This window comes from Carettochelys insculpta, chromosome 10 (assembly GCF_033958435.1).
Source record: "Carettochelys insculpta isolate YL-2023 chromosome 10, ASM3395843v1, whole genome shotgun sequence".
Classification (NCBI taxonomy): domain Eukaryota; kingdom Metazoa; phylum Chordata; order Testudines; family Carettochelyidae; genus Carettochelys; species Carettochelys insculpta.
This window is the reverse complement of record NC_134146.1, coordinates 46,243,943-46,271,576: the sequence shown is the minus strand read 5'-3', so window position 1 is coordinate 46,271,576 and position 27,634 is coordinate 46,243,943. Positions and strand designations below refer to the sequence as shown.

Sequence of the window (27,634 nt, the reverse complement as noted above, 5' to 3'; positions counted from 1 at the left end):
TCACCTGTACTCCCAAAGCACTGTAGTCACTCTTGATTTCCTCAGTGTCACACCTCACAGTATCGTTAGTGCCCATGTGAATGAGTAGTATGGGGTAGTAGTCAGAGGGCTGGATAATCCTCGACAACACCTCTGTAATGTCTCGCATATGGGCCCCTGGAAGGCAGCACGCCTCCCAAGATGAAATGTCAGGGAGACAGATGGGCACCTCCGTCCCCCTCAGGAGAGAATCATCTCGTGTGATGGGGATAGAGGTGACCTTACATTTGATCTCTCCTCTGTCAAATGTAGCCACTCACTCGCCCATGCTTTCCCACTTCTCACTCACAGGCACCCTGACATCCGAACACACCCTCACACATGTTCCACCACTCACTTACGGGCATACTCTTCCCCACTGCAATGCACATTCATGCAGCCTATGGGCTAGGAGAGGCCCACTTCCTGTCCATTAGGACGGAAATGGAATTGGGAGCCAGCTGCCATACACTGAGGCTGTGTTCACACTCCACAGCTGTTACCCATAAGGCTGCGGAGCTGTTGCAGTGGGTTAGGCAGGAGGATGGATGGTTGGATAGGGATGGTTGTCATGGTGTAGGGGGCACCAGGCCCTGCACTCCATCCGCAGGCAGACATGACTCTCGCTCAGCGGGGAGAACAGGAGGTTTGTCAGGTGACACGGACCCAGCGTGGAACAGACTTGTCAGCATGGACCCCAGAAGCCATCAGTACCATCCATCTTGGGGAGAGGGGCCCAAACCGAGCTGGGACCCTGGTCCTCCTTCCTCCCTCTCCAGCCAGACCAGACTGCCCCACTTCACAGCCCAGCTCCAGTTCAAACCAGCCAGGCCCCTCCTCCCACCTTTGTCCTGTTTCAAGGGGAAGAAAGGTGTCACCTGGTTGCCTAGGTTAACAAAAGCAGGGAGGTCCACTGCCTGCATGTGAGAAGTCATCACACTGAAACTCCTCTCACCACTATGCAATGATGCTGTGCCCTGGGAAACTGAGGCACACACCTCAGGTTGCTACAGGACAGTAGGAAACACTCGCAACCCAACCAGGGGAAAAAAAATCCTCACCCCCCTCCCACTTTGCTACAGGATGGACAAGCAGAGCTGTTGCAGTGGGTTAGGAAGGGGGATGGACGATCAGAGGTACAGCTGGGTGGAGCTCTTGCAGTGACCTGGATCTCTTCCCAGGGGTCTAGGTCAGGGATGGACAAAATCACACCTGGGGGCCAGATCCAGCCTGCCAAGCATTGCTCTCTGGCTCACCCAGCTGATTATCAGAGTGTGCATACTTACAGCCAGCAGCTCATGTTCAGCTGCCTCCCCCCAGCCCCTTTGTCCATGTATAGCTGCGATGCTCCTAGGATTCTCCTGCTAGCTGTGCAGATGGGGAGGAAGCGGAACGGAGAGGACAGTGCTGAAGTCAGGGTGTTCCCCTGCCCCTGTACCCCATCTCTGCAGAGCAGGGATTGGGGAGAGGGAGACACGCTGTGGAGCTGCTCCAGTCTGAAGCCTGGGTGGCTAGTGACTCACTCAGGAGTGCAGAGCGGGGAAGCGGGGAGACAACAGAGCAGGACAGATTTCCCTCGAACAGGCAGAGGATGGTTTATCTAGAAACTTACCCAGCAGCCACCAGCTCATAACACTCGGTTTCACTGTCACACACACCCAGTCTATGCCACGCACACATAGTCATTGCACATTGAATAGTAACAGAGAGACAGCCGTGCTAGTTTATCTACTGTCAAAACAAAAAAGCCATCCAGTAGCACTTTAAAGCACTCTAATTCTTGACTTCCCCCCAACTCCTTCTGCCCCTCTGCTCTCTGATTTGCTCACCTTGATAATAATTTTTCTGAATTGTCAACCTTGATTACTATTTTTGGATCTCTGTGCCTTAAATATGGAGTCTGTTCTAGTCTGGCTATGGTCTGAAGAAGTGGGTCTGTCCCATGAAAGCTCACCACCTCATACGTTATTTTGTTAGTCTTTAAAGTGCTACTGGACTGCTTTTTTGTTTTGATAGTCACTGTCACATATACACTGCAGCTCACGCTCAGTCCACATCACAAAGTCTGTCTCTGACACACAAAGCGTTTGTCTTTCACACACACACTGCTTGTCTGTCTCTGTACCCCTCAGCCCTTCTGCCCAAGGTCCCAGCTCTCCCTGGGGCCCAGAGCTGGCTCACAAGCAGTACCAAAATTTGTGGTGTAGCCTTCCCCTGCGAAAATTATTGCCCATCCCTCCCATAGGTCCTCAGGCACAAGTGACTGTCATGCCTGGCAGCCGGCAATGCCCTGAGCTGAGGGGAATATTTTTTGAGTAGGCCTGCCTACTACTGAGGCCCCCGCCCTGCTTGGTGGATGCATCTGAGGAAGGGGGTGTTGCCCACGAAAGCTTATGCTCCAATAAAGTATTTTGTTAGTCTTTAAAGTGCTACATGACTGCTGGTTTGTTTTGTTCTAATTAATTTATTAATCCATACAGCACCACGGGACTTCTTGTTTTGCAGATCCAGACTAACAGGACTAGCCTTCTGATACTTTGATAAGAGAGGTAGCCATGTCAGTCTGTATCTTTGAGAACAACAAGAAGTCCTGTGGCACCTGATAGACCAACAGATATTTTAGAGCATAAGCACAGGGGTACTTTGGGGTACAGGGTCAAGGGAACACCCTGACTTCTGCACTATCCTCTCCCTTCCACTTCCTCCCCATCTGCACAGCTAGCAGGAGAATCCTAGGAGCATCTTAGCTGTAGATGGAGTATCATACCCCTCTGAGACTTGTCAGCCTAGTAGGAGGGGCTACCAGACCTCCAGTGAAGGCCAAGACAACTAATGAAAAAAGCAGGGCTGGGAGCAGGTGATGGGTTCAAAATAAAGGATCCACAGGGGGGCATTGAGCAGAGAACCGCAGCAGCCCCCACTGCTCCTGGAGCCGAGGGGCGGGCAGGACGGACCCCTTCCCAAGGATGGGCCCCTCCCTCCGGCTCCATTGCCCGGCAAAAGGACTCCCTGCCTGGGACCCAGCCACCCACGTGTAGCCGGAGCCACGTGCTGGAAGTCCGGCCCCTTCGAACCCATCAAACTCCGCCTTCCTCATTGGCTCCGCTAAACACGTAGCCCCGCCCCTGCCTTTATCCCCGCCCCGTGGCCTCCCGAGATCACGTGGTGCGGATTGTCTCCAGGCGATTGGTCCCCTTCGGGCCCGCCCAGCGGCCGGCCCGTTGCGCCTGCGCAGTGCAGCACGGCTCGTCGCGATGGAGGACGGCGGCGGCCAGAGCCGGTCGCAGGGGGGGACCCCGGCGGGGGGCGGCGACGAGAAGTCGGCGGGGCCGTGGACGAAGGACCGGAAGGACCCGGCGGCGCCGGCGGACAAGGAGCAGGAGCTGGTGAGAGCGGGACGCGCCTGCGCACGGGCCGGGCGCGGAGCTGAGTCACGCCGGGGCCTGCTGCCGTCTGGCCGGAACTGTCACCCCCGGTACCGCCCCCGTCACCCGGTACCGCCTGCCCGGCTCCTGCCGCTCCCCCCCCGGTACCGCCCCCGTCACCCCGGTACCGCCTGCCCGGCTCCTGCCGCTCCCCCCCCGGTACCGCCCCCGTCACCCGGTACCGCCTGCCCGGCTCCTGCCGCTCCCCCCCGTCACCCGGTACCGCCTGCCCGGCTCCTGCCGCGCCCCCCGCCCCGTCACCCCGGTACCGCCTGCCCGGCTCCTGCCGCGCCCCCCGCCCCGTCACCCCGGTACCGCCTGCCCGGCTCCTGCCGCGCCCCCCGCCCCGTCACCCCGGTACCGCCTGCCCGGCTCCTGCCGCGCCCCCCGCCCCGTCACCCCGGTACCGCCTGCCCGGCTCCTGCCGCGCCCCCCGCCCCGTCACCCCGGTACCGCCTGCCCGGCTCCTGCCGCGCCCCCCGCCCCGTCACCCCGGTACCGCCTGCCCGGCTCCTGCCGCGCCCCCCGCCCCGTCACCCCGGTACCGCCTGCCCGGCTCCTGCCGCGCCCCCCGCCCCGTCACCCCGGTACCGCCTGCCCGGCTCCTGCCGCGCCCCCCGCCCCGTCACCCCAGTACCGCCTGCCCGGCTCCTGCCGCTCCCCCCCGTCACCCCGGTACCGCCTGCCCGGCTCCTGCCGCGCCCCCCGCCCCGTCACCCCGGTACCGCCTGCCCGGCTCCTGCCGCTCCCCCCCGTCACCCCGGTACCGCCTGCCCGGCTCCTGCCGCGCCCCCCGCCCCGTCACCCCGGTACCGCCTGCCCGGCTCCTGCCGCGCCCCCCGCCCCGTCACCCCGGTACCGCCTGCCCGGCTCCTGCCGCGCCCCCCGCCCCGTCACCCCGGTACCGCCTGCCCGGCTCCTGCCGCTCCCCCCCGTCACCCCGGTACCGCCTGCCCGGCTCCTGCCGCTTCCCCCCCCCCGTCACCCGGTACCTCCTGCCCGGCTCCTACTGCCCCACGCCACTCCGCTACTGCCCCTGTCACCCCAGTACCGCCTGCCCGGCTCCTGCCGCGCCCCCCCCCCCCCCGTCACCCTGGTACCGCCTGCCCGGCTGCTGCCGCTTCCCCCCGCCCCCGTCACCTGGTACCACCTACCCGGCTCCTACTGCCCCTGTCACCCCGGTACCGCCTGCCCGGCTCCTGCTGCTCCGCCCCCGTCACCCGGTACCTCCTGCCCGGCTCCTACTGCCCCACGCCACTCCGCTACTGCTCCTGTCACCCCAGTACCGCCTGCCCGGCTCCTGCCGCTCCCCCCCCCCCATCACCCCGGTACCGCCTGCCCGGCTCCTGCCGCTCCCCGCCCCTGTCACCCCGGTACCGGCTGCCCGGCTCCTACTGCCCCACGCCACTCCGCTACTGCCCCTGTCACCCCGGTACCGCCTGCCCAGCTCCTGCCGCTCCGCCCCCGTCACCCGGTACCTCCTGCCCGGCTCCTACTGCCCCACGCCACTCCGCTACTGCCCCTGTCACCCCAGTACCGCCTGCCCGGCTCCTGCCGCTCCCCCCCCCGTCACCTGGTACCACCTGCCCGGCTCCTGCCGCGCCCCCCCCCCCCCGTCACCCCGGTACCGCCTGCCCGGCTGCTGCCGCTTCCCCCCGCCCCCGTCACCTGGTACCACCTACCCGGCTCCTACTGCCCCTGTCACCCCGGTACCGCCTGCCCGGCTCCTGCTGCTCCGCCCCCGTCACCCGGTACCTCCTGCCCGGCTCCTACTGCCCCACGCCACTCCGCTACTGCCCCTGTCACCCCAGTACCGCCTGCCCGGCTCCTGCCGCTCCCCCCCCCCCCGTCACCTGGTACCACCTGCCCGGCTCCTGCCGCGCCCCCCCACCCCGTCACCCCGGTACCGCCTGCCCGGCTCCTGCCGCTTCCCCGCCCCCCCCCGTCACCTGGTACCGCCTGCCCGGCTCCTACTGCCCCTGTCACCCCGGTACCGCCTGCCCGGCTCCTGCCGCTCCGCCACCGTCACCCGGTACCTCCTGCCCGGCTCCTACTGCCCCACGCCACTCCGCTACTGCTCCTGTCACCCCAGTACCGCCTGCCCGGCTCCTGCCGCTCCCCCCCCCCAATCACCCCGGTACCGCCTGCCCGGCTCCTGCCGCTTCCCCCCCCGTCACCCCGGTACCGCCTGCCCGGCTGCTACTGCCCCACGCCACTCCGCTACTGCCCCTGTCACCCCGGTACCACCTGCCCAGCTCCTGCCACTCCGCCCCCGTCACCCGGTACCTCCTGCCCGGCTCCTACTGCCCCACGCCACTCCGCTACTGCTCCTGTCACCCCAGTACCGCCTGCCCGGCTCCTGCCGCTCCGCCCCCGTCACCCGGTACCTCCTGCCCGGCTCCTACTGCCCCACGCCACTCCGCTACTGCCCCTGTCACCCCAGTACCGCCTGCCCGGCTCCTGCCGCTCCCCCCCCCCCATCACCCCGGTACCGCCTGCCCGGCTCCTGCCGCTCCCCGCCCCTGTCACCCCAGTACCGGCTGCCCGGCTCCTACTGCCCCACGCCACTCCGCTACTGCCCCTGTCACCCCGGTACCGCCTGCCTGGCTCCTGCCGCTCCGCCCCCGTCACCCGGTACCTCCTGCCCTGCTCCTACTGCCCCACGCCACTCCGCTACTGCTCCTGTCACCCCAGTACCACCTGCCCGGCTCCTGCCGCTCCCCCCGTCACTGCCTGCCCAGCTCCTACTGCCCCACGCCACTCCGCTACTGCCCCTGTCACCCTGGTACTGCCCACCCGGCTCCTGTTGCTCCCTGCGTCATCCCAGTACTGCACCACGTCACTCCGTCACTGCCCTCCCTGCCTTCTGCCAACCCCGCCCCCCCCCCCGACTCGCTGGCACCCCGCCCATCCCCGTAACCCTGCTACCACCCCTCTGCCTCCTGCTGCCCGCGCCCCCCGCCGTCATCCTGGTACCACCTATCCTGTAACTTGGGTACCCCCGAGCTGCCCCCTACTGGTTCCCATGTCACCTAAGTACCACCCCACCCTCTTCCCACCGGTCTCCCTGCTCGCCTCCTGCCAGTGTCAGCCAGGTACAGCCCTCTCTATCTGTGCTGGTCCCCGCTCCCCTCCCCGAGCCTCGTTACTGCCCTACCAGCTCCTGTCAGCCTGGTACTGGCCTGCCTGCCTCTTGCTGGTCCCCCACAAACCCCAGTACCCCCCTACACTGTAACTTGGGCACCCCCCCACCTGCCCCTGTCAGCCCAATACTGCCCTGCCCTTCTCTGTAACCCTGGTACCGTCCCCCCATCGCCCTGGTGCTGTCTACCCTGTAACTTGGGCACCTCCCTACCTGCCCCTTGCTGGTCCACACACCATCCCGGTACTGCCCCGTCCGCTCCTGTCACCCTGGTGCTGTCCACATCCGCCTACTGCTGGTCCCCTGTCATCCTAGTATTGTGCCATCCCTCTCCTGCTGGTCCCTGTGTCACCCTGGTACCCCCCGTAACACTGGTACCTCCCTACCCGCCCCTGCCAGCTTGGTGCTGCCCCACCTACCCCTGCTGGTCTTGCCTCCAACCCCAGTACTGCACCGGTACCACCCTATTCGCTTCCTGCTGGTCCCTGTGTAACTCTGGTACTGCCCTGGCCATCGCTGTCTCTCTGGCACTGGCCTGCCCACTTCCTGCTGGTCCCCGCATAACCCCATTACCCCCAACCATCCCTGTAACTCGGTACCCGCCCTACCAGCCTCATGTTAGCCCTCACCTAACCCTGGTACCTGCCCCTGCTGCAGTGCCTTCTGGCTCTGATTCCCCATTCCCCAGTTCCTCCCTGCGGCACCCACCTAGCTCCTGATACCCTCGGAAGTAGGTACCTTACTGTGTGCACGCATGGCTTCAGATACTCCTTTATCTCAGCCATCCCCAGCTCCATGTTACCCAGCCCCGACTGGCCCTTGCTGTGGCGCACACCTGGCCCTGATGTCTTTGGCCATCAGTTACCACGTACCTTTGGTCATCTACTCCCCCAGACTTCCCTGGGCTGCTGGTGCCTCTGTGGTGCCCTCCTGGCCCCAGAGACCCCCTTTCCCTGATATCTGTGCCCTGTGGCACCTACACTCCCCCAATACCCCAGGCCACCCATAACTGCTCCCCACCCACTGATACCTCCTTGCCATTCCCACCTAGCCTTGGATGCCCCCTCCCTTGGCCTCTGATACCAGCTGTCAGACCCACCTACCCCTGGATACTCTCTTCCCCCAGGCTGTTCATACCCCGGCTGCCGATACTCTTCTCCTGTGGTGCCCCTGGGCTCCCAATACCCTCCTGCCTCCAGGCTGCCAATGTTCCTCATGCTCTGATACCCGCCCACACCTGTTATCTCCCTTGTACCCACTTAACCTCACATACCCTCTTTCCCCAGCCGCCAGTACTCAGCTTTGGTTTGGAGTCCCAATGCCCACTGCTTCCACATACCTGTTCCCCTGTACCTCTGAGGCACTGCCAGCCACTTACCCCTGGGTTTCCTGCTGCCCCCAGCTGCTCCTACCATAATCCTCCCGTTCCCAGGCTGCCAATACCAGCCCCTTGCTGATAAGACCATCCCTCTGATACCTGCCGACCTCCTCGCCCCCACAGCTATCCTTGGTGCCCCCCTCCCTGCTGCCAGCTCCCTGTTGCCAGTGTCCCCTGACCTCCAGTACCCACAGGCCCCTTATGGCACCCAGACTGCTGGTGTTGCCCAGGGATCTGCTTAGAGTTCTGTATCTCTCTCTCACTGAGGCATACCTGGAACGAACTCCCACCCCAACCTGGTCGCAAAACTGAGTCGCTGCCAGTCCTGGTTCAAAACTTCTCTCGGAGAGGGGATTCCTCGTGGAGGTCCCCAGACCTTATCTGGGGGCTGCTTTCAAATGCCCTTCTCAGCCAGGGGACCTCCTGTTCTAAAGGCACAGAGCCCCATTGCCATCTGTGGCTAGGGAGCCTGGGTTCCACCCCAGAGCTGGGTATTTGTAAGGGTCCTCAAAGAGTGCTGGGTCGCGCCCCGAGCTGGTGAAAGCCATGGCCTTTGCTCCCAGGAACACAGAGGGAGAGGAGGGCTAAGGAAGGGTGAAACCTGCAACGCTGGGCTCCCTTTGCCATGGGCTGGAAAATGGCTAGAAAGAACTCCCTACACCTGTGCCAGCCCCTTACGCTGCGATGTTGGGGGGTGCCTGGGAGCCAGGCATCTTGCTGCAGTAGAAGCACAAAGTGGAGTCGCTTCTGCCAGCTGGGGAGCCTCTTGGACGTGCAAGCTGAAGCGTGTGTGTCGGTCCTTCCCTGTGTGGCTGCTGGTATTTTACGGGGTTGATGCTCACCTCTGTGCTCCTCTGTTGTAGTCGGAGGAAGACAAACAGCTGCAGGATGAGCTGGAGATGCTCGTGGAGCGCCTGGGGGTAAGTTCCCTTTGCTTCCCATGGGCTTGCACCTGTCTTACATCGAGTCACGGCCCTGCATCAGGCAGCGCCCCGACCCTTGGGCCCATTCTTGAGGGGCCATATCAGGAGCCCCTCGGTAATGGAGCTGCCCTTCAGCAGAGCCCCTCTGAATAGAGAAAGTGGTGGCAGGGTGTTCTCTGGCCTGTGAGCACAGGGCCCTTCCCTCCACTCTCTGATGGCCTGGGAGCAGGGTCAGTTAGTGGCTGGTCTTTGGGCTTCGTCCATTGGGATCGGAGATGGCAAATCCCACGTTTCGCAGGCCGCTGCTTACCTGAGATTTCCTCCCCTACATACAGCGTTCCCTCAGCGGTGCCTTTACCTCCAGTACATGCTGCTGGTTTGTTACAGTCCCCGGCCCTCCAGCATGTTCAATGCAAGCCAATCGCATCTTTTATTAACCATCTCCGTTCCAGCAGAGTCATTACTTTACTAGCAGGCATCTCTCCTGGGGCTCCGGCCTTCCCTTTGCACCATTTCAGCAATTGAGTTTGGCTGGGGTGCCCCAGGTGGTGGGAGAAGGGTGTTCACCGTTGATTCCCTGACTGTAGAGCTGGTTCCTACTTAGCCAGAGGGCACCTGCCAAAGGTTTGTGGGCATAGCTCATGTTCTTCCCTGGATTGTTGTGTGGGGTTTGAGAACGTGGAGACATTCGAGCTGCTCTTCATTGCTGTTTGTTCCAATGCGATGCCAGTCAACGAAGCATGTGGCCTAGGAGTCCCCTGCTGATTGACACCTGTCTGTCTCCCCCAGCACAATACTAACATTGTAGGAGCCAGAGTCCTCAACGTTTCTAAATGAGTTGACTGGCTGGGCAGGTGTCTGGCTGGGGGCCTGTGCTTGGAAGGAACAGGTGGGTCTGGGATGCTGTAGGCAGCTGCTACATCCTGACAGATGGAGTTTATCCTTGCAGGAGAAAGACACATCCCTGTATCGCCCTGCCTTGGAGGAGTTGCGGAGGCAGATCCGGTCTTCCACAACCTCCATGACCTCTGTTCCCAAGCCCCTGAAGTTCTTACGGCCTCACTATGGCAAGCTGAAGGAGATCTATGAAAACATGGCTCCTGGAGAGAACAAGGTGGGTGGTTCCTGGCTGCTGGGAAGGGGGCTGGAATCGTTGGGCAGACGGAGATAGCCATGCAGCAGCCTAAGTATTGCTAGGGGTGCGAACATGGAGGGCAGCTCTGGAGTTTCAGTGTGGTCTGACGCTAACGCTGGACAGCAGCCAGGAGGTCTGGGGTTTGAGCCCAACACGGGGTGGGCCAATTGAACCCCCCAGGTGCGGCGTGAATTGCTGGGCGTAGCTATTTGCAGTGATTTGAGAACACACACAGAGCTTGGTGTGCTGCTGAAGTGTTCTGAAGCCGACTGTGGGCTGGGAGCTGTAGTCTGAGGGTCTCCCTGGCTGCTGCATGTGGCAGTTGCTGGGTGCCACCCTGGGCTGTGGGAAAGTGCGTGCGCTATGTAGCTATCTGTGCTGTCTTCACTGGGCCCTTGGGAGGCTCTGTGGCTGGCCTGTGGGCGACTGTCTCGGCACTTTCTCCCACAGCGTTTCGCAGCTGACATAATTTCCGTTCTGGCAATGACCATGAGCGGGGAGCGAGAGTGTCTGAAATACCGGCTAGTGGGGTCCCAGGAGGAGCTGGCGTCATGGGGACATGAATACGTCAGGTGAGAAATGAGGCCAGGAAGAGAATTTGCAGAGGCCATATGGAAATAACTCCCTTTGGGCCCATATAATCCAGCCCCAACCTGGTGTCGATCCTGGCTGTGTGTGTAAGGATTGGTCCAGGCCTAATGAGCGTCTCCTATGGTGGGTCATCTCCCATATTCCTTGGGAGGCTTGGACGAGATGGCTGGTCTGAGTCCATGGTGGTGAGCAAGATGGAGAGATTCCACTGGCAAGAAGACCTTGAGCCTCGGCTGTGCCTGTTCTTATATCCTCCCCTCTAGTCACACTCCTGCACCCTTCAGACACGTCCACACTGGGACCATGGCATTCCCAGCTCCCTTTGCCTTGCCAGGCTAGGCAGAGCCATCACTTCAATGGCACCTCATAATCTCTGGCCCCTCGATTGTATTATTCCTATGGGTTGTCTCCACACTGCCCTCCACCTGTCCCTATCAGTGAGGTAGGCTGAGGCATAGCACCTGTCAGTCTGCCCCGGCTGTGTAGAATGCAGTTTCCCCCTTCCTGCTGCAGGTCTTGAGTCCCCTGGGATGGAGGGGGTCAGAGTACAGGCTCCCAGTGAGGTGTCCTTGCAGCTGCACAAAGTGGGTCTAGGCATAAGCAACTCAAGATCAAGTATTTTGTTTCAGGTGAACATCTTACTTTTTTGTCCATGTTTCCAGCCTTGCTTGGTTGGCTTGTAGCCTTTTTGCATCCTTATTAGTGTTTGCAGCTCTTTTTGACTGACTGTTTACAGATGTAATCTGCTTTTTACAACTTTCTCTTTAACAAAAAAGACAGAATCTAACAACGAACCTCTGCCCCCCCTACCTTCGCCTCCCCCTGCACAGTCTAAGTATTTCACAAAATATCATGATATCATCTTTCACATTAGGACTTTTCAGCCAGTTTTTAAGATTGCCGAATCTGATCTGCAGAAGCAGACAAACAGCTGCAGAGTGAAATTGACCTGATTTTTGTTCGTTTCATGTCTGCGAATGGGGACCACGGAGAATGTTTAATTCTCTTCTTTATAAAGCCCTGAGCAGCTGCTGAGATCTGTGGTCTGCAAACTCAGGTAGCTGGCCCTGCACTAGATCATATTTAAAAAGTTGTTTCCAACCACTAGGGTTAGAAACTCTTTTTTTTTTTTTTTTTTTTTTTTAAGCTGGAGCCTCTTTGGCCAGGTTCTTCCCTGAACACACTGAGTGATTCTTTTGAGCCCTGTCTTAGGATGCTTGTTGTCTCGCTGGCTTGTGTGTACTGATGTTTCCTAAGTTGAATGACAGTTTCTAGACCAGGCTGGAGCGAATGAAACAGAATTAATGCATGGAACCTGTGCTGCATTTTTGGGCTTCGTGTCCTAGAAAAGGTGGAAACTCGGCCCAGCCTGCCCCCAGAAGTGTCTGCTTCTGTTTTCATTGGTGGTAGAATCATAGGATGAGACTTCAGGAGGTCATCAAGTCCAACCCCCTGTGCAAAGCAGGACCAATCTCTAGGGATGGAGATTCCACCACCTCCCTCGGTAACACATTCCAGTGCTTCACCCCCTCCTGGGGAAAGAGTTTTTCTTAATATCCGACCTACTCCTCCCCCTCTGTAACTTGAGACCATTGCTCCTCGTAGTGTCATCTGCTATCAGTGAGAACAGCCTCTCTCCATCCTCTTTGTAATTCCCTGAAGGTAGTTGAAGGTGGCTATTGAATCCCCCCTCATTCTTCTCTTCTGTAAACTTAAATAAACCCAAATCCCTCAGCCTCTCCTCACAGGTCATGTGCCCCCTAATAATTTTTTTTTTGCTCTCCACCGTATTCTCTCCAATGGGTCCACCTCCTTTTGTAATGCGGGGCCCAGAACTGGGCACAGTATTCCAGGTGGGGCCTGACCAACGTCCAATAAAGGGAAATAATCACTTCCTTAGATCTCCTGGCAATGCTCCTACTAATGCAGCCCAGTATGCCGTTAGCCTTCTTGGCTACAAGGGCACATTGTTGACTGATGTCCAGCTTCTTGTCCACTTAATGGCCAGGTCCTTGTCTGCAGAAGTGCTGCTGATCTAGTCAGTCCCCAACCTGTAGCAGTGTTGCCGGGGGCACTGGTGTGGGCGCTGCCCCCGAGACTCAGGGCTGGGTGCTCAGACATGGGTGTTTGTGAGTGAGGCTGCTGGACTTCACTGGTGTGTCTGGCCTGAGATCCTCCGCATCCAACTAGGACAGCGGTGCCCATCCTTTAAGGGACGGTGACCCATTTTGACAGTTGACTAAGACTTTGTGACCCAAGGCAATTCAGAACGGGCGGGGACGGGGGAGAGGAGGTTCTCCCCTGGGGGAAAAAAGTTATAAAACTTGATTGTACCCCCCCCACCCCTAAGCTTAAACCTCTGGCAGCTCCAAACCGCCCCCCAACCTACCTCACACAAGCACTGCCCTGCTGCCTCTGCAGCTCCTTTGCTGAGCCGCTGCCAATCTCCTCCCCCACCTGCAGGGGGGCAGTTCCCTGCCCTGCCATGCTGAAGTGGGACTCAATTTAATTGGTTCACAGGCTGGATCTCTCCTGCCAGCTGTTAAACCAATTAAATGGAGCTCCATTTCAGCACAGCAGGGCAGGGCCTGGGAGCTGGAGCAGTGAATGGCGCCACGGATGGGAGCTGTAAATGGCTCCTTTAAGAGCCACATATGGCTCAGAGCCGTCCAGCTGGCGACCCTTAGCAAATCTAATGGCGACCCATCGGTCGGGAATCCCTGATCTAGGAGGGCTGAACTATCTGGCGACATGACAGGTGTAACTCAGCCATGGTCAGTGTTCCAAGCGGATGTTCAGGGGCTGCCCAGCTGGTTAGCAGAGCGCTGATCAGCAGCATGTTTCTATTGGTGGTGTACATGGACACATTCCTCGGTGCACATGGCCAAATGTATTCCACTCCTGGACTGGAGTAATTAGAGGGAACGTTGGCCGCGGTGATCCCCCTTCTCAGGATTTAGCCCCTTTGGGCTGTCACCCTGTTTGGAGGAGGGCGGGTAACTTCTGGTGAGCACTGCAGGGATTGCAGCTGCCTGGCCTGCCGCACCCAATCCCTTTGTGTTAGGGTGGTCTCTTCCCCTTCGTGCCCACAGGCACCTGGCGGGCGAGGTTGCGAAGGAGTGGCAGGAGGTTGAGGAGGCTGACAAGGCCCAGCGGGAAACGCTGCTGACTCTGGTCAAGGAAATCGTGCCGTATAACATGGCCCACAATGCGGAGCACGAAGCCTGCGACCTGCTGATGGAGATCGAGCAGATGGACATGCTGGAGAAATACATTGATGACAATGCGTACTCCAAGGTCTGCCTGTACCTGACCAGGTGAGGCAGCCAGGCTGCTCTGGGATGGAGCAGGGCACAGGGCCAGGTTGCCTTGTGCTGGGGTTGGCCCTTTGCGGTATGAGCTGTGTCTGTTCTTTCGGAAGCTGTAAACCACCCCCGTGTGGTGCAGAAGCCCCTGGCGACAGCACCGTCTGGTGGCTGCAGGGTAGATGGCAGCACGTCATGATTGTTCCTGGAGCACTTCCCACTCGAGATGACTTGGGAGCATTCGGTGCAGGTGTCTGGGAGTTGCTGTGAGGGGCTGGTTGGTGCAGCCAGGACTCTGCACCCTGGCACAGATCTCCTGTCTAGCCTGAGACACCTGCCTGTTCTTGGCCTCAGTAGCAGCTAAACTCACCTTCTCCTGTGTCTCCTTCCCAAAGCTGCGTGAGCTACGTCCCCGAGCCGGAGAACTCGGCCCTCCTGCGCTGTGCCCTGGGTATCTTCCGCAAGTTCAGCCGCTACCCGGAAGCCCTGCGCCTGGCGCTCATGCTGAACGACGTGGAGCTGGTGGAGGACATCTTCACCTCCTGCAAAGACGTGTAGGTGGAGGGTCACTTTTCAGCCCGCTCGTGGAGGGACCTGTGGCAGATCAGCCCCTGCTGCATCGCCATGGGTCACAGGTCCTGCGCCTCTCCTAGCCCAGGCCAGGCGGGAAGCAGCTGGGGGGATGGAGGGCTGTGGAGAGAGTGGGGCCTTGGTTCATCATGTACCACTAAGGGGGAGGGGTAGCTCAGTGGTTGGAGCCTTGGCCTGCTAAACCCAGGGTTGTGAGCTCAATCCTTGAGGAGGCCATTTAGGGATCAGGGCAAATAGATGTCAGGGATGGTGCTTGGTCCTGCCGAGGGGGCTGGACTCGATGGCCTCCCAAGGTCCCTTCCAGGTCTGTGAGATGTGTATCTCCATGTACGTGCGTTTTTAGCATGATGGGGGTTACATCATTAAAAACAGCATCTCAGCTGGCAGTAACTAGTCCCTTGGCAGATGGGCCAAGGATGGGATGGACCAGAGGAGGCAGCACCCGATTCCTCATCCAGGGGGCTGTGCAGTGCCTGGCAGGGTTGGCCGTACCATCGTGGGCTGGCTCAGGGTTGCCCATCTCTCTGGTACTCTGCCCCGGCCCCTGCCTGTGCTGAGCCGGATCTGAGGGGCTAAGCTCTGCGTTTGTTCTGGGAGGGGCAGCAGCTGGTCCCTGGGCGCCCCTGAAATAGGAGCCTTCCCTGCGGGCCACGTGGCGGCCGGGTCTCTGTGATACGTGGGCGGAAGCATCAGAGAGGAGTTCCGGCTGCAGGCCCTGTCTCTGGGCCAAACATGAAGCCAACTGGGCAGTTCCCTTTGACCTCTAGAGCAAGGTCTTCCCACAGTGCGGGGCCCCGGCTTGTGCCATCACAGCGCTCTTGGGAGCTGTGGCGAGGGAGAGCCCCAGGCAGCCTTACTGGCTGGGTCTGCTCAAGGCCTGGTCGGGTCTCTTGGAAGTGGCCGAGGGGAGAAAGCAGCTGCGTGGGAAGGACTGCTGCAGGTCTGGGCTGGGCAAGGGGAGCCCAGGCCCTCACTGCCTGGTGTTGACTCCCCCCCGCCCCCCCGCGCTTGCACAGGGTCATCCAGAAGCAGATGGCCTTCATGCTGGGCCGCCACGGCGTCTTCCTGGAGCTGAACGAGGATGTGGAGGAGTACGAGGACCTCACCGAGATCATGTCCAACGTCCAGCTCAACAGCAACTTCCTGGCCTTGGCCAGAGAGGTGAGGGGCCTCCAGCGAGCTCTGATGGGACGGCGAGAGCTCAGGGCTGCACCCCAGCGCCACGGTGCTGGCTGCAGGCGGAGATGCCAGGCTGCCCTCAAATGGGAGTTTCTGGGGGTGGCAGACTGTCACCGAGGAGGTGCAAGGGAGGATGTCAGTGCACCTGGGCTCCCCATCCCATCCAACCCGGTGACATCGGGAAGAGCCTGTGTGGCCTGAGGCTGTGCACAGCATGGGGCAGGCTAGAGAGGGCTCCGATGTGGCTGCCGTTCACCTCCGGAGCGCTTGTGGGAGTGGCTGGTTTTGGCTGGGGGGTGATTTTTCTCCTCTCTCCCACCCTTCATAGCTGGACATCATGGAGCCCAAAGTGCCGGACGACATCTACAAAACCCACCTGGAAAATAACCGTAAGCGAAAGCTGCGTCTCCTGCTTGGGCGTGGGGCGGCAGGGCTGGGACTGGGCCGAGCACGGCCACAGCCTGGTGAGCGGCCTTGTCCTCGAGGTGCAGGCACCTGGCCCGGCGTGCGTCAGGTCAGGCCCATCCGCAGTTGCGTCCTGGGGGTCGTGCTTTGAAGGGGAAACGGCTGCTTCTCTCCAGCTGCGCAGCAGCTCTCTGCTCCTCCTGAGTCCGCTGGCCCACCCCCGCTGCTCAGCGCTGCTTAGTGAGTGGGGGAGGTGTGCTGGAGACCTGGCAGTGAGCCTCTCCGGGGTCGCTGGGGGCTACTAGAGCTGGCGCACGAGCTGGGATGGGGTCTCCGAAGCCAGCGCTGCATGCGGCTGCTTACTATGGGACGTGCAGCAGAGGGCGCCACTAAATTTGAGGAACCAGCGCGGTGCTGTACGGTGCTGCCTAAGCCTGAGGGTGGCGCTGGTGAAAGATCCTCCAGGATCCGGTGCTTGAATGTTCTGGCCCTGCCGAGGGGCCAGGCAAGGAGCCTAGCAAAGCCGCATTCCAGCGCTCTGCCCGGCTCGCCCTGAGGTGTTGGCTCCCGCAGGGTTCGGCGGCAGCGGCTCCCAGGTGGACTCCGCGCGGATGAACTTGGCCTCGTCCTTCGTGAACGGTTTCGTGAACGCCGCCTTCGGGCAGGACAAGCTGCTGACAGACGACGGCAATAAGTGGCTGTACAAAAACAAGGATCACGGTGAGCGGCGTGGTGTGGGCTGGCCCTTGCCTGTAGGACAGGGTGGTTGGCTGCTCACTGCAGCAGGGACTGCGCCCTGCGGGTTTCCCTAAAGGCAGCTTGGACCGGGTGGGGTCTGGCAGCCTTTCCAAGGGATGTTCCAGGCCTAGGGCTCGGGGAAGATGAGGATCTCCCCGTCTAGCATTGGGCCCCTAAGCCCTCACTTCCATGGGTTAAATAACCCTGCTGGCTTGTGTCTGGGACCCTGATCCGAAGGAGGACAGCACCTGCAGGGGTCATGTCAAATGACAGCCACCCATCCGTCAATGTAAAGCGGGGCAGCTGGGCTGCCTTCTCTAACCCATGTGGACAACAAATCCCAGCATGCAACATTCCAGTTGGCCCTGATTTGCTGGGCTGCGCTGCATGCTGGGACTGGGAGTCCTTGCAGGCCACCTCTCTGGGTTGTAGATGGGGGCAGCCTGTCTTACGTGCCTGTCTCTGGACATCTTTCCTGGTCCTGCGGCGAGGTCTCTGAAATGCTGTTTACCTCGTGCCAAGGCTGGCTGCTCCAGCAGCGTGTGATGGAGGAATTGCCGCTGGTGGAGTACCAGCCCGTCTTGGAGTCTGGAGCTGCCAGCAAATGTGCTGGAGAGCTGCACCCTTGCGTCATTAGAGTGGCTCTCTGGTTGGGCTCCCCGAGGCAGCGGAGGGAAACCGAGGCCCCATGAAGACCTGCATGCCCCAGTGTTCTGAAGAGCTTGCCCATGGCCAGCGTGGGGCCTGGGTGGGTGAGGGAAGGCAGCCATCAGGGTGGGGGTGAGGCCTGGTTGGGTTCCAAGTGTGACGTGCGGACCTCTCCTTGTGGCAGGCATGCTGAGTGCCGCAGCCTCGCTGGGGATGATCCTGCTCTGGGACGTAGACGGGGGGCTCACACAGATAGACAAATACCTCTACTCCTCTGAGGACTACATTAAGGTGGGCAGCGCTGCTCTGGGCCTGGGCTAGGGTGCAGCCCCTCCGGCCATGGAGCTGTGGGTCTACGGGCTTGGCCTGCCGGGGATGCATGTACCAACCTCGGCCTTCCCAGCTGAGTGCCTCACGCCCTCTGAGAAGGGCCCGCCAGTTCTCCTGGGTCGCAATGGTGATTGGCTCCCTGGCTGGGCTTGGGGGTGGGGCTCATGGTACGAGTCTGAGGGCGGCGTCACTCATTGACTCTTGGTGCCCCCTTAAATCTGAGTTGAGACCTTTGGAAACTACAAATCCCAGCAGGCAATGCGCCTGAGCTGGTCCCCTCCTGTGGAGCATTGCATGATGGGGCTTGAAGTTCCCACAGGCTGCATGTCTCTGCAGGTGATGAATGTCACAAGCTACCTGACTGACTCCTGGGAGAGGGGGAGGCCTGGGGCATTCGCGCTACAGGTGCTTGTGATGGGCAGCCCGGGGGCAGGTACCATGGAGGTGTGGGGGCGGTCACTGAGAAGTCCCTCAGGTGGTGGTGGGGGATAGATGGGGCAGGCACGTTCCCTGCCCAGCTCCCCAGTAGTGGTGAGTCCCTCTCTTAGCTCCATGTGCTGCCTCCACAGCTCCCATTGGCTGGGCACTGGCCAATGGGAGCTGTGGGGCAGGTTCCTGCGGGTGGAGGCAGCCTGCAGAGCTAGGAACTGAGAGTGGGACATGGTTCCCCACAAGGAACACCCCTCAAACTGCAACCCGCAGCCCTCGTCCCCTCCCACACCTAAACTCCCGCAGCTGCTGTAGGAGGCGGTTGCAGTGACCCCGGACTGGCCCAGCAGCAGACAGTGGCCCAGGGGCTGTCTGAACTGCTTAGGTGGTCCCAGGGCCTCTGCAGACGTCCTGGAATCTGTGGCTGCCAGGACAGAGGCGCAGCCTTAGGTCCGAGTGATGCAATCTGTCCCTTCCATGCGAGCGGGCGTAGCCTGTGGGCAGGCCTGGGGCACCCCCTGCGGCGAGTGCCTCTGCGCTGCATGTCCCAGCTGTGCCCAAGGCAGCCCCGCCAGGCTCTGCTGATGGTGCCTGTCCCCTGCAGTCGGGAGCGCTGCTGGCCTGTGGCATCGTGAACTCGGGGGTGAGAAACGAGTGCGACCCCGCCCTTGCACTGCTGTCCGACTACGTCCTCCACAACAGCAACACCATGCGGATCGGCGCCATCTTTGGGTAAGGGCCTGCCCCCGCCCCTGCTCCCCGCCCAGGGCCGCCCCTGCGGCTTACGCGCCTTTGGGCTTCTCTTGCAGGCTGGGGCTGGCCTACGCGGGGTCCAACCGGGAGGATGTTTTGACTCTGCTGCTGCCTGTGATGGGCGACTCCAAGTCCAGCATGGAGGTGAGGGCTCCAGCCGGGCCAGCGCGCGGCTCTCGGGGCGGGAGAGGATCGCCCGTCTCCTGCGTGGAGGTGGCAGTAGCTGACCGAGCCCCGGCCTCGCCTCTCAGCCGTTCCCCTGCACTGACAGAGCTCAGCGGTGCTAACAGAGGGGTGGGAGCAGTGGGCCTGAGCTGCTCTGCCTCAGGATACCCTGGGAAATGGGCCGTTGTGGGAGCTCCCTATAGGAGCAGCATGTGCCCCAGGCAGCTCTCCAGGGACCCGAGTGCACAGGTTGCTGCCGCTCCAGCTGTTCCTGCCTCCACAGAGCACAGGGGCTTCTCTCTGTGCTCTCTCCCCCAGAGGCTCCGGGGTGCAGGCAGGGCTCTTACACAGCCGGCTCAACTCTCCCCTCTTCCCCCTGCCAGGTGGCTGGCGTGACTGCCCTGGCCTGTGGCATGATTGCTGTGGGCTCGTGCAATGGGGACGTCACCTCCACCATCCTCCAGACCATCATGGAGAAGTCGGAGACGGAGCTGAAGGACACCTACGCCAGGTGGCTGCCGCTCGGCCTGGGCCTGAACCACCTGGGTAAGACTGGGCTCGGACGAGGGGCGTGCAGTGGGGGGGTGAAAGCAGCCCCGCGCCCCTGCGGTTTTGTGAGGCTGGGGTGGCTTGGGGGGGATGGTAAGAAGGGAGCGATCTTGGCCTCCTCCCCACGGCCCCGCCACTCTCCGAGCCATGCGTGCGGCTCAGCACGTGGATGGATGGGGCCCGGGGCCCCTGGCTGGCATGAGGGGCAGCCATGCAGAACCAGGAACTAAACCATTGCTCTGTGGCCTGCTGTATCTCACAATCCTCTGCAGCCGCCGAGGCCTGGTGTTAGGTTACAGGGGGCTTAGGGTGCTGAGCTGATGCACCCAGCGCTGACTGGTGCTGTGGGGAGCTGGTTCCTGGGGGGGTGGGGGGCGGGGATCCTGTTTACGGCAGGATCTGGAGGGATCTGATTTGTTCCAGCCGTGCCCCGGTGGCCCCTGCTGCAGGAACGCTGGTGCTCAGGTTAAGGACGTTCGCTGCTGAGGAGCTTGGGAGTTGCTAGTGCGAGCCCCCAGCTGGGTGCCTCTCAGCGGGGGGGGCTCTTGGGGGCCCAGGGCCATGCCATGCTAAGGGGCTGCCCTGTACTTGCCTCGGCAGGGAAGGGGGAGGCCATCGAGGCGATCCTGGCGGCGCTGGAGGTGGTGTCGGAGCCTTTCCGCAGCTTTGCCAACACGCTGGTGGACATCTGCGCCTACGCAGGTGAGTCTCTGGCCGGCTTGACGGGGGTGGGCCAGGCCGGTGCTGGTGCCCAGAGTCATCCTGCTGCCTCCCGCCCCCAGGCTCGGGGAACGTGCTGAAGGTGCAGCAGCTGCTCCACATCTGCAGCGAGCACTTCGACTCCAAGGAGAAGGAGGAGGACAAGGAGAAGAAGGACAAGAAGGAGAAGGAGAAGAAAGAGAGCTCAGCCGACATGGGCGCCCACCAGGTGGGAGGGAGCTCGGGGGGGCCGGACAAATCTCCGGTGCTTGGACTCTTCCCTGGCGGGGTGGGGGGGGCCTCTGCTGGGGTGTCTTTGGCCCAAGTGGACTGGGCACGGGTGATGGGCCTGCAGCAGAACTACCCACCATGCAGGGGCTGGGCCTGGAGGTGAGCCTGCTGGGAGGAGTCTCTGCATGACTGGGACGCCTGCTCGCTGAAGGCTGCCAAACCAGCAGTCGGCTTGAAGGCTGCCAAGGGCCCAGTGTTCAGCTGCTCGTATTGGGAGATGAACCATCTGCCTGTCCCCCGGGGGAAGTGGGGCACTTCCCTGCTGTGGGTTGGCCCCACGTGGGGGTGACGGAGCTGCCCTGCCAGGTCGCTGTCTCCTCCTGCAGGGCGTGGCCGTGCTGGGGATCGCGCTCATTGCCATGGGGGAGGAGATCGGCGCTGAGATGGCTCTGCGCACCTTTGGCCACCTGGTGAGTGACGCTGGGAGCTGGAGGGCTGCGGGGCGGGCTGCTCTGTGGCAAGGCGAGGGAGGGGCCTGCAGCTGGATCCGGGCTGGGAAGGAGAGACAAGAGTTGGCACAGAACTGTGCGAGGAGCACCAAGCCTGGTAATCAACCTCTCTGCCCCACTCCTGGCAGGCTGGGGTGTCGGGGGAGGCTCCGGCTTCCTCTGCTTCCCCAGATCTGGCCGGCGCCTGTCAACCCCCCCATCCTGATGCTGTGCAGCAGAGGCCCCAATGGGCTTTTCATCGGCTGCAGCCTTGGGCACGATTCCACAAAGTCCCGACCTGGGGAGCAGGAGAGCGGCCTGGGCCAGGCCACGTGGGGGTGCGCGGTCCTGGGCACAGTCCCCTGGTGGGCATCTGACTCCTTCCTTCTGTGCAGCTGAGGTATGGGGAGCCCACCCTGCGCCGCGCCGTGCCCCTGGCCCTGGCCCTCATCTCCGTCTCTAACCCACGCCTCAACATCCTCGACACCCTCAGCAAGTTTTCCCACGATGCCGACCCGGAGGTCTCCTACAATTCCATCTTCGCCATGGGCATGGTGGGCAGCGGTAAGGGTGGTCAGGGCCTGGGCCAGCAAGAGGGAGGTGGGCTGGGGGCCGAGTTTGCATTGTCTCGACGGCGTTCCAGGCTTGCCTTGTCTGAGCGCAGCAGTGGGTGTCTTGGATACAGGCGCCAGCGGGCTGGGGGTGGGGCTGATGGCATCCGTGCCCTCTTCCAGCAGCTGCGTGGACCTGGCTGCCCTCGGCTGTCCACCGGTTCCTTGCCAGCAGTTGCCCTGGTGCCAGCTGGGCCATGGGTCAAATACTTCTGGTCCCTGATCCTTGCTGGGAAGGACCTGTGGTTACAGGGGTGCTGGACCTGCTGGAAGAGGCGTGTTTGCTGCAGGGGGGGAAGGATCTCTGTGGTGTGGCTGCTGGGCTGTTGTGCTCCAAGGCTGGTAGGTGCAGCATGTGGGTTATGCTCCTAGGGGCAGGGCACCTTTGGGGGGAGACTGGGACCTTGCACTGGCTGGGTAAGAAGCGGAGGGGGTTGGCTGCTTGTCCCCAGGCTAGGGTTTGTACTTGTTGCAAGGCCTTCCTGCTCACCTCGTTTCTCCTGACTGCAGGCACCAACAACGCCCGGCTGGCTGCCATGCTGAGGCAGCTGGCTCAGTACCACGCCAAGGACCCAAACAACCTCTTCATGGTGCGGTTGGCGCAGGTAACTCCCGGTGCCCAGCCCTTGTTCTCTGGGGTGGCCGGGGGGGCTCTGAGTGCTCCCCAGCTGCATCCTCTCCCGGTGGTCAACTGGACTGAGTTGCTGGGGGATTGCGCTGGCTTAGGGAGACGCACCAGGGTGTTGCTCCTGGCCTGGGTGGCGTGAGAGCTGGTAGCATGTCTGGTCACACGTTGTCTGCTTGCTGTGCAGGGTCTGACCCACCTGGGCAAGGGGACGCTCACCCTGTGTCCCTATCACAGCGACCGCCAGCTGATGAGCCAGGTGGCTGTCGCAGGGCTGCTAACCGTCCTGGTGTCCTTCCTGGACGTGCGCAACAGTGAGTACCTGGGTGTCTGACCCCCTGCCTGCCGCTGGTCCCGCAGGCTGGCTCCTGGGAGCTAGAGGGATGGTGCTCCAGTGGCATGCAGAAGGCAGGTGCCCCACTTTTCCCCCAGAGAGGGGCCTGGGCAGGGCCAGGGCCATGATTGAGTTATTCTGGGCTGTGGGGCTGCGTTGCCATGGCAGGGGGCTGCAGCCGGATGACTAAGAACTCGCTTAGGGCTGAACCCCGGAGGGGCCTGATGCACCTTCTCTCCCCTAGTCATCCTGGGCAAATCCCACTACGTCCTCTACGGGCTGGTGGCTGCCACGCAGCCCCGCATGCTGGTGACCTTTGACGAGGAGCTGCGGCCTCTGCCGGTGTCGGTCAGGGTGGGGCAGGTAAGGAGGCGGCCCGTCAGGCTGGGGAGGGGGCCGGAGGAGCAGCGTGGGGCCGTTTTGTCGATGGGGGTCCGGCTAGAGCAGGGCCGGGCAGCGAGCGGCGCCGGGGGAAGCTACGCCAAGCATTTAGTACGTGGTCAAACGCTCTGCTGCTGGGAGGTGCAGGGTGGATGGGGGCTGCAGAAGGGAGCTGGGGTGGGAGCTCGGGAAGGGAGGAGGAGGTGTGGATGAAGGAGGGCCGGGGGGGGTGGCCTGGATTGTTCTCTAGGGCAGGGGAGCAGGGTGCAAACTCCGGGAGGAGTGTGAGGGCAGAAAGTTGGGCTGTGACCTGAGGCAGGAGTGGGGCGGTGTTGGTGGGGAGGGTGGAGGTGGGGCGCCAGGGGCAGGCTCTGGCTGGGAGTCACTTAAGCAGCTCCTGGCTGGCAGCCCACTGGTCCCCACTGCGCCCTCCTCTCCCTCTTTTGGGGGGAGATACCACCCACCATCTGTACTGCCCAGATAGCTCCCATTGGCCACCCTCCAGCCAGTGGGAGCTGTGGTATTGTGCTGCGGGTGGGGCAGCATTTGAAGCCCACCCCCTGCTCCAGGGCAGGCGGTACACAGCGCTCATGGCCCCTGCAGCTGGCTGCTTTGAGAGGCAGGCCGGGGAGGCAGGGAGTGTATGGGCTGGTGGCAGGCGGCTGCGTCCGGCCCTGACCGAGAGGGTGATGTGGCAGGCGAGCTTGCTGAGCTGCCTGGGGCAGCAGAGTGAGTGGGGCCGGTCTGGGGTCTCCGGGCTGGAGGGGGCAAAAGTCTGTCTCCCCCCAGACCCTGCTGTGTCTTGCCGGCACCTGTCACGGGTCCCCGAGCTCAGCTGCTGGCAGTGAACAGGCTCTTGCCCCTAATCTCTCGCCTCTCCCCCAGGCTGTTGACGTGGTGGGCCAGGCGGGCAAACCGAAGACCATCACCGGCTTCCAGACGCACACAACGCCAGTGCTGCTGGCGCACGGCGAGCGGGCAGAGCTGGCCACAGAGGAGCACGTGCCAGTCACCCCCATTCTGGAGGGTTTTGTCATCCTGCGCAAGAACCCCAACTACGATGCCTGAGCTGGGTCAGGCCGGGCCGGGTTGGGGGCAGAGGGCGCTGGGCAGTGCTGTGGGGGGCGGGGGGGTAGGCACAGGGCATTGCACTGGGGGAGGGGGACCCAACCCCCACGAGGTGGTTTTGTTACTGAAAGAGCTGATTAAAAAATAAATTGGAAAGTGCGGTGCTGCCCCTTGTCTCTGGGAGCAGCATGTACCAGCAGGGGGCTGGGCTGATTAGGGGCAGGGGGCTGAACGGGGGCAGGTGCCTTGCCAGAGGCCCATGGGATCTCTCTAGCTGTGCCCCTTGTGAGGGGCAGAAAGCCACAGATGTGATGGCACAGGGGCTCTCCCCTTTCCAAGCTGGACAAACGCCAAGGGGGGAACCACTAGACCAGCTCGCAGAGGGGTGGGTGGATTGTCCTGTGTTCGGAGTCTTTGCAGGAGCGCTGGTCCCTTTCTGCTGGGCTCTGGTGCATGGGTGTCAGACTCAGAGGAGAGGGCCACGGCGCTTGGTTAATTCTAGCCATGCCGCACACTCAGGACTCTGGTGCACGCAGACAGACACCCTCCCCTCCCGGTCCCAGAGTCACTTCGAGCTGCTGCAGGGGGCTGCGGAGTCGAGAGCAGGGGCCTGAGCTGCAGTTTTCTCATCTGTCCCCTTCCTGGACCTCTGAGACGTGCACCTCTCAGTCTATGCTGGTTGCAGGCGCTGGCCCTCCTGGCCTTTCCCTCAGCTGCTTGCTGGCCTCGCAGGAGGGGCAGGGGCAGTGGGTGCCCCGGAGCTGTTGCTGCTTGGTGTAGTTAGGAGGATTTACTGCCGTGATGTCCTCTCAGGTCTGCGGCTCCGTCAATGATAGGCTGAAGGCTGCTTGCGTGCGTGCTCAGGGATGTGGCCCTGTGCCTGCGGCAGATCCCAAGAAGGCCCCCAAAGTTCGCAGCCCAGATAAGGATGGAAGGTGTTCAGCCAGATTTAGTGTTAAGCGACATACAGTAACAGCTGGCAGTCGCCTCTGCTGAGCTGCTGCGCTGGGAAATGGCTCGGTCAGTGGGAAATTTGCACTGCCCCTAGGTCAGGCAAAGACCGTCCCCCCCATGAGAGGTACAAACAAATCTCACCTCACTGCAGCCGTAGCCGGTCGCTGCCCTCTGACACTCCTTGGCTCCAAAGCCCCCGGCTCGGGTTTGATCAGCTCATCACCCTGAACCTGGTGCCAGCTCTGAGGAGTGGGTACATGAGCTGGTGGTACCATGTAATTTCAGCTTCTGACCGGTACCACCCATCGTTCGGTGCTGGGGCTGATTACCAAGAAGTGATTTGTGCATTCAGCCCTGTTTGTGCCAAGCTGTGCTAGCAGGGGCCTTCCTCTCGCTCACCGCTTGGCTTTGCTTTACGGTAGCTCTGCCGTGTCCGTCGTTAGCTAGGCCTTCATCTGACTGCACCTGGCAGTGCAGGGGAGGGGCACAGGGCCCCTGTGTGCTTTCCTGTCCCCTTGCAGTGCACAGCTGGGCTGCCCTCAGCCAATCCCAGTGCAACACCCCCTGAAAAAGTCTCTTCAGTCTGCATGGCCTGAAATGAATGGGGGGGGCAGGGGTGGGGGCTGCAATGGGGGTGCAAAGACATGCTCTCCCTGGCTGGGCTCACAGTGCTTCCCCTGCCCAGGAGCAGCGAGAGGAGCCCCCTGGTTAGCTGTGCTGGAAGTCAGGGCTCTGCAGCAGCTCATTCCCAGCTGCTGTTAGAAAGCTGGGGAGGGTGAGGTGGGCACCCACCACTCATTGTGTCCTTGATGCCCCTTCCAGCTAGGGGCAGGGCGTACCCCCCATCCTGTTATATGGGCAGGCAGTGGCAGGGGAGCCACGGGAGACCCTGATGTGGGCTCCACAATGTACCTAGTCTCTGCTGGGTGCAGGGCTGGCTCAGTTATCTGGGTCCCAGGCCAAGCCTTGCTCTCCCCAGCTGTGACAGCAGGCAGCTGCCCCCATGTCCGCAGGGCACCTGGGCTAGGGTGGCACTCAGCTGGCACTGGCAGAGCCCTGGCTGCTCCCTGCATGGCTGGTGTCAGGCTCCAGCCCAAGGTGGTGGGCTTGCTGGGGGGTGCCACCCACAAGGGCGTCTGGCCAGGGACTGAACCAGAGCCAGCACCTCTTGCAGCCTGGACTCGGCTCTAGGGTGAAGTGCAAATGAGGTGCAGCCCTTGGGTTCCCAGTGACTTGCCATGGCCTTGAGCCGAGCACGCAGCTGCGCATCTCAGACTGACAGTACCCCTGCCCCCAGCACAGCGCTAGCCTTAAAGCGGGGCTGAGTGGTGCCACAACTCACCCCACCCAGAGCTCAGCCTGGGGGTGTCCCCCTCAGCACTGCAGGGGCTGCTCCAGGGCAGCATTGTCCTAAGCTTACACCCCAATCCTCGTCTGCCCTCCTAGCATGTCAGACACCTGCTCCCTGGGCTGGCGGCCGACCACTGGCACCTTCCCCGGCTCGTATCACTATAGCCCTGTGCCTCATTTCTGTCCCCTGCAGCATTCCTGTCTGGCCCCAGAGCCAGCGCCCTTGCTAGGGGGCCGATCCTTACAACACTTTTTCAGGCGAGCTCCTTCTCCACACTGGGCAATCTATGGCTCTCGCTGGACGGCTCCGCTCCCATCAGTGCTGCCTGCACCGGCTCGTGCTGATTGATTCGCCCTCTCTCCAGCCAGGCAGCTACCCGAGAGCGACACGAGGTGCGGGATGAGCACTCACTTCCAGTGTAGCTCAAAGCACCCCAGCTCTGCTGCCTCCTGCTGCAGGTGGCTCTGAGCCTGGCTGGCACTTGGCTAACTCACCCACCGTGTGCCATTGTGGCTGCTTTGGTACAATTTGCTAAGTTGTGCTGTCTGACCAGTGCAGCCAGCCGGTCTCCTGGCTCTCGGCACCAGCTGCTGGGGATGTGGCCCCTGGGTGAGCTCAGCCACTGCTCCCATGGTGCGATGGCCGCTTGGTTTCGCTCTGGTAAATCATTCTTGGCTCAGCCCTGTCCCCACCCTGCCTGCTGCCCTAGCTCCATGGCTCCGGTGCTCCTGGCCCTCAGTAGTTCTCCAAACCAGTTCATCGCAGTGGTAAAGACATCTGAAAATCCAGCTGATCCCAGGAATGCTGGGCACCCACTGCCCCCTCCCAAGCCGCAGAACAGGCAATTCCAGAGTTTGTCAGAACCTTTTCCCTCCTGCCCCTTTGCTCTGATTTGGGACTGCAAGGCCCCTGGATCTGAGGGGTCCGGGTCTTTTGTCTACTGCAAAGCCCTGCGCTAAACTGGAAGCGAGTGCTAATCCCGCACCTTGCCATCGCTCTCGGGTAGCTGCCTGGCTGGAGAGAGGGCGAATCAATCAGCACGAGCCGGCGCAGGCAGCGCTGATGGGAGCGGAGCTGTCCAGCGAGAGCCATAGGTTGCAGAGCGTGGAGAAGGAGCTCGCCTGAAAAAGTGTTGTAAGGATCGGCCCCCTACCAAGGGCGCTGGCTCTGGGTCCGAGGGGAGTGCTG

General features: G+C 61.6%; 1 protein-coding gene across 1 annotated transcript; it reads left to right on the top strand.

The window, feature by feature from the left end:
* The first annotated feature begins 3,245 nt into the window (after positions 1 to 3,245).
* PSMD2 (proteasome 26S subunit ubiquitin receptor, non-ATPase 2) lies at positions 3,246 to 24,202 on the top strand. Its single transcript, XM_075003691.1, has 21 exons — positions 3,246 to 3,404; positions 8,827 to 8,883; positions 9,836 to 10,000; positions 10,472 to 10,593; positions 13,705 to 13,929; positions 14,313 to 14,471; positions 15,525 to 15,669; positions 16,016 to 16,076; positions 16,666 to 16,812; positions 17,663 to 17,769; positions 18,842 to 18,969; positions 19,047 to 19,134; positions 19,539 to 19,701; positions 20,305 to 20,406; positions 20,487 to 20,632; positions 21,021 to 21,104; positions 21,518 to 21,686; positions 22,244 to 22,338; positions 22,546 to 22,672; positions 22,937 to 23,055; positions 23,959 to 24,202. Exons 1-21 carry the CDS (start codon positions 3,273 to 3,275, stop codon positions 24,139 to 24,141), a joined length of 2,724 nt encoding a protein of 907 aa, XP_074859792.1. The 5' UTR covers positions 3,246 to 3,272; the 3' UTR covers positions 24,142 to 24,202.
* The last annotated feature ends 3,432 nt before the right edge of the window (positions 24,203 to 27,634 follow it).

Coding starts and splice junctions, on each gene's coding strand:
- PSMD2 (XM_075003691.1), top strand. CDS start 3,273: ATGGAGGACGGCGGCGGCCAGAGCCGGTCGCAGGGGGGGACCCCGGCG. Junction 21,687..22,243: donor CATGGGCATGGTGGGCAGCG/GTAAGGGTGGTC, acceptor TCCTGACTGCAG/GCACCAACAACGCCCGGCTG. Junction 22,673..22,936: donor CTTCCTGGACGTGCGCAACA/GTGAGTACCTGG, acceptor TCTCTCCCCTAG/TCATCCTGGGCAAATCCCAC.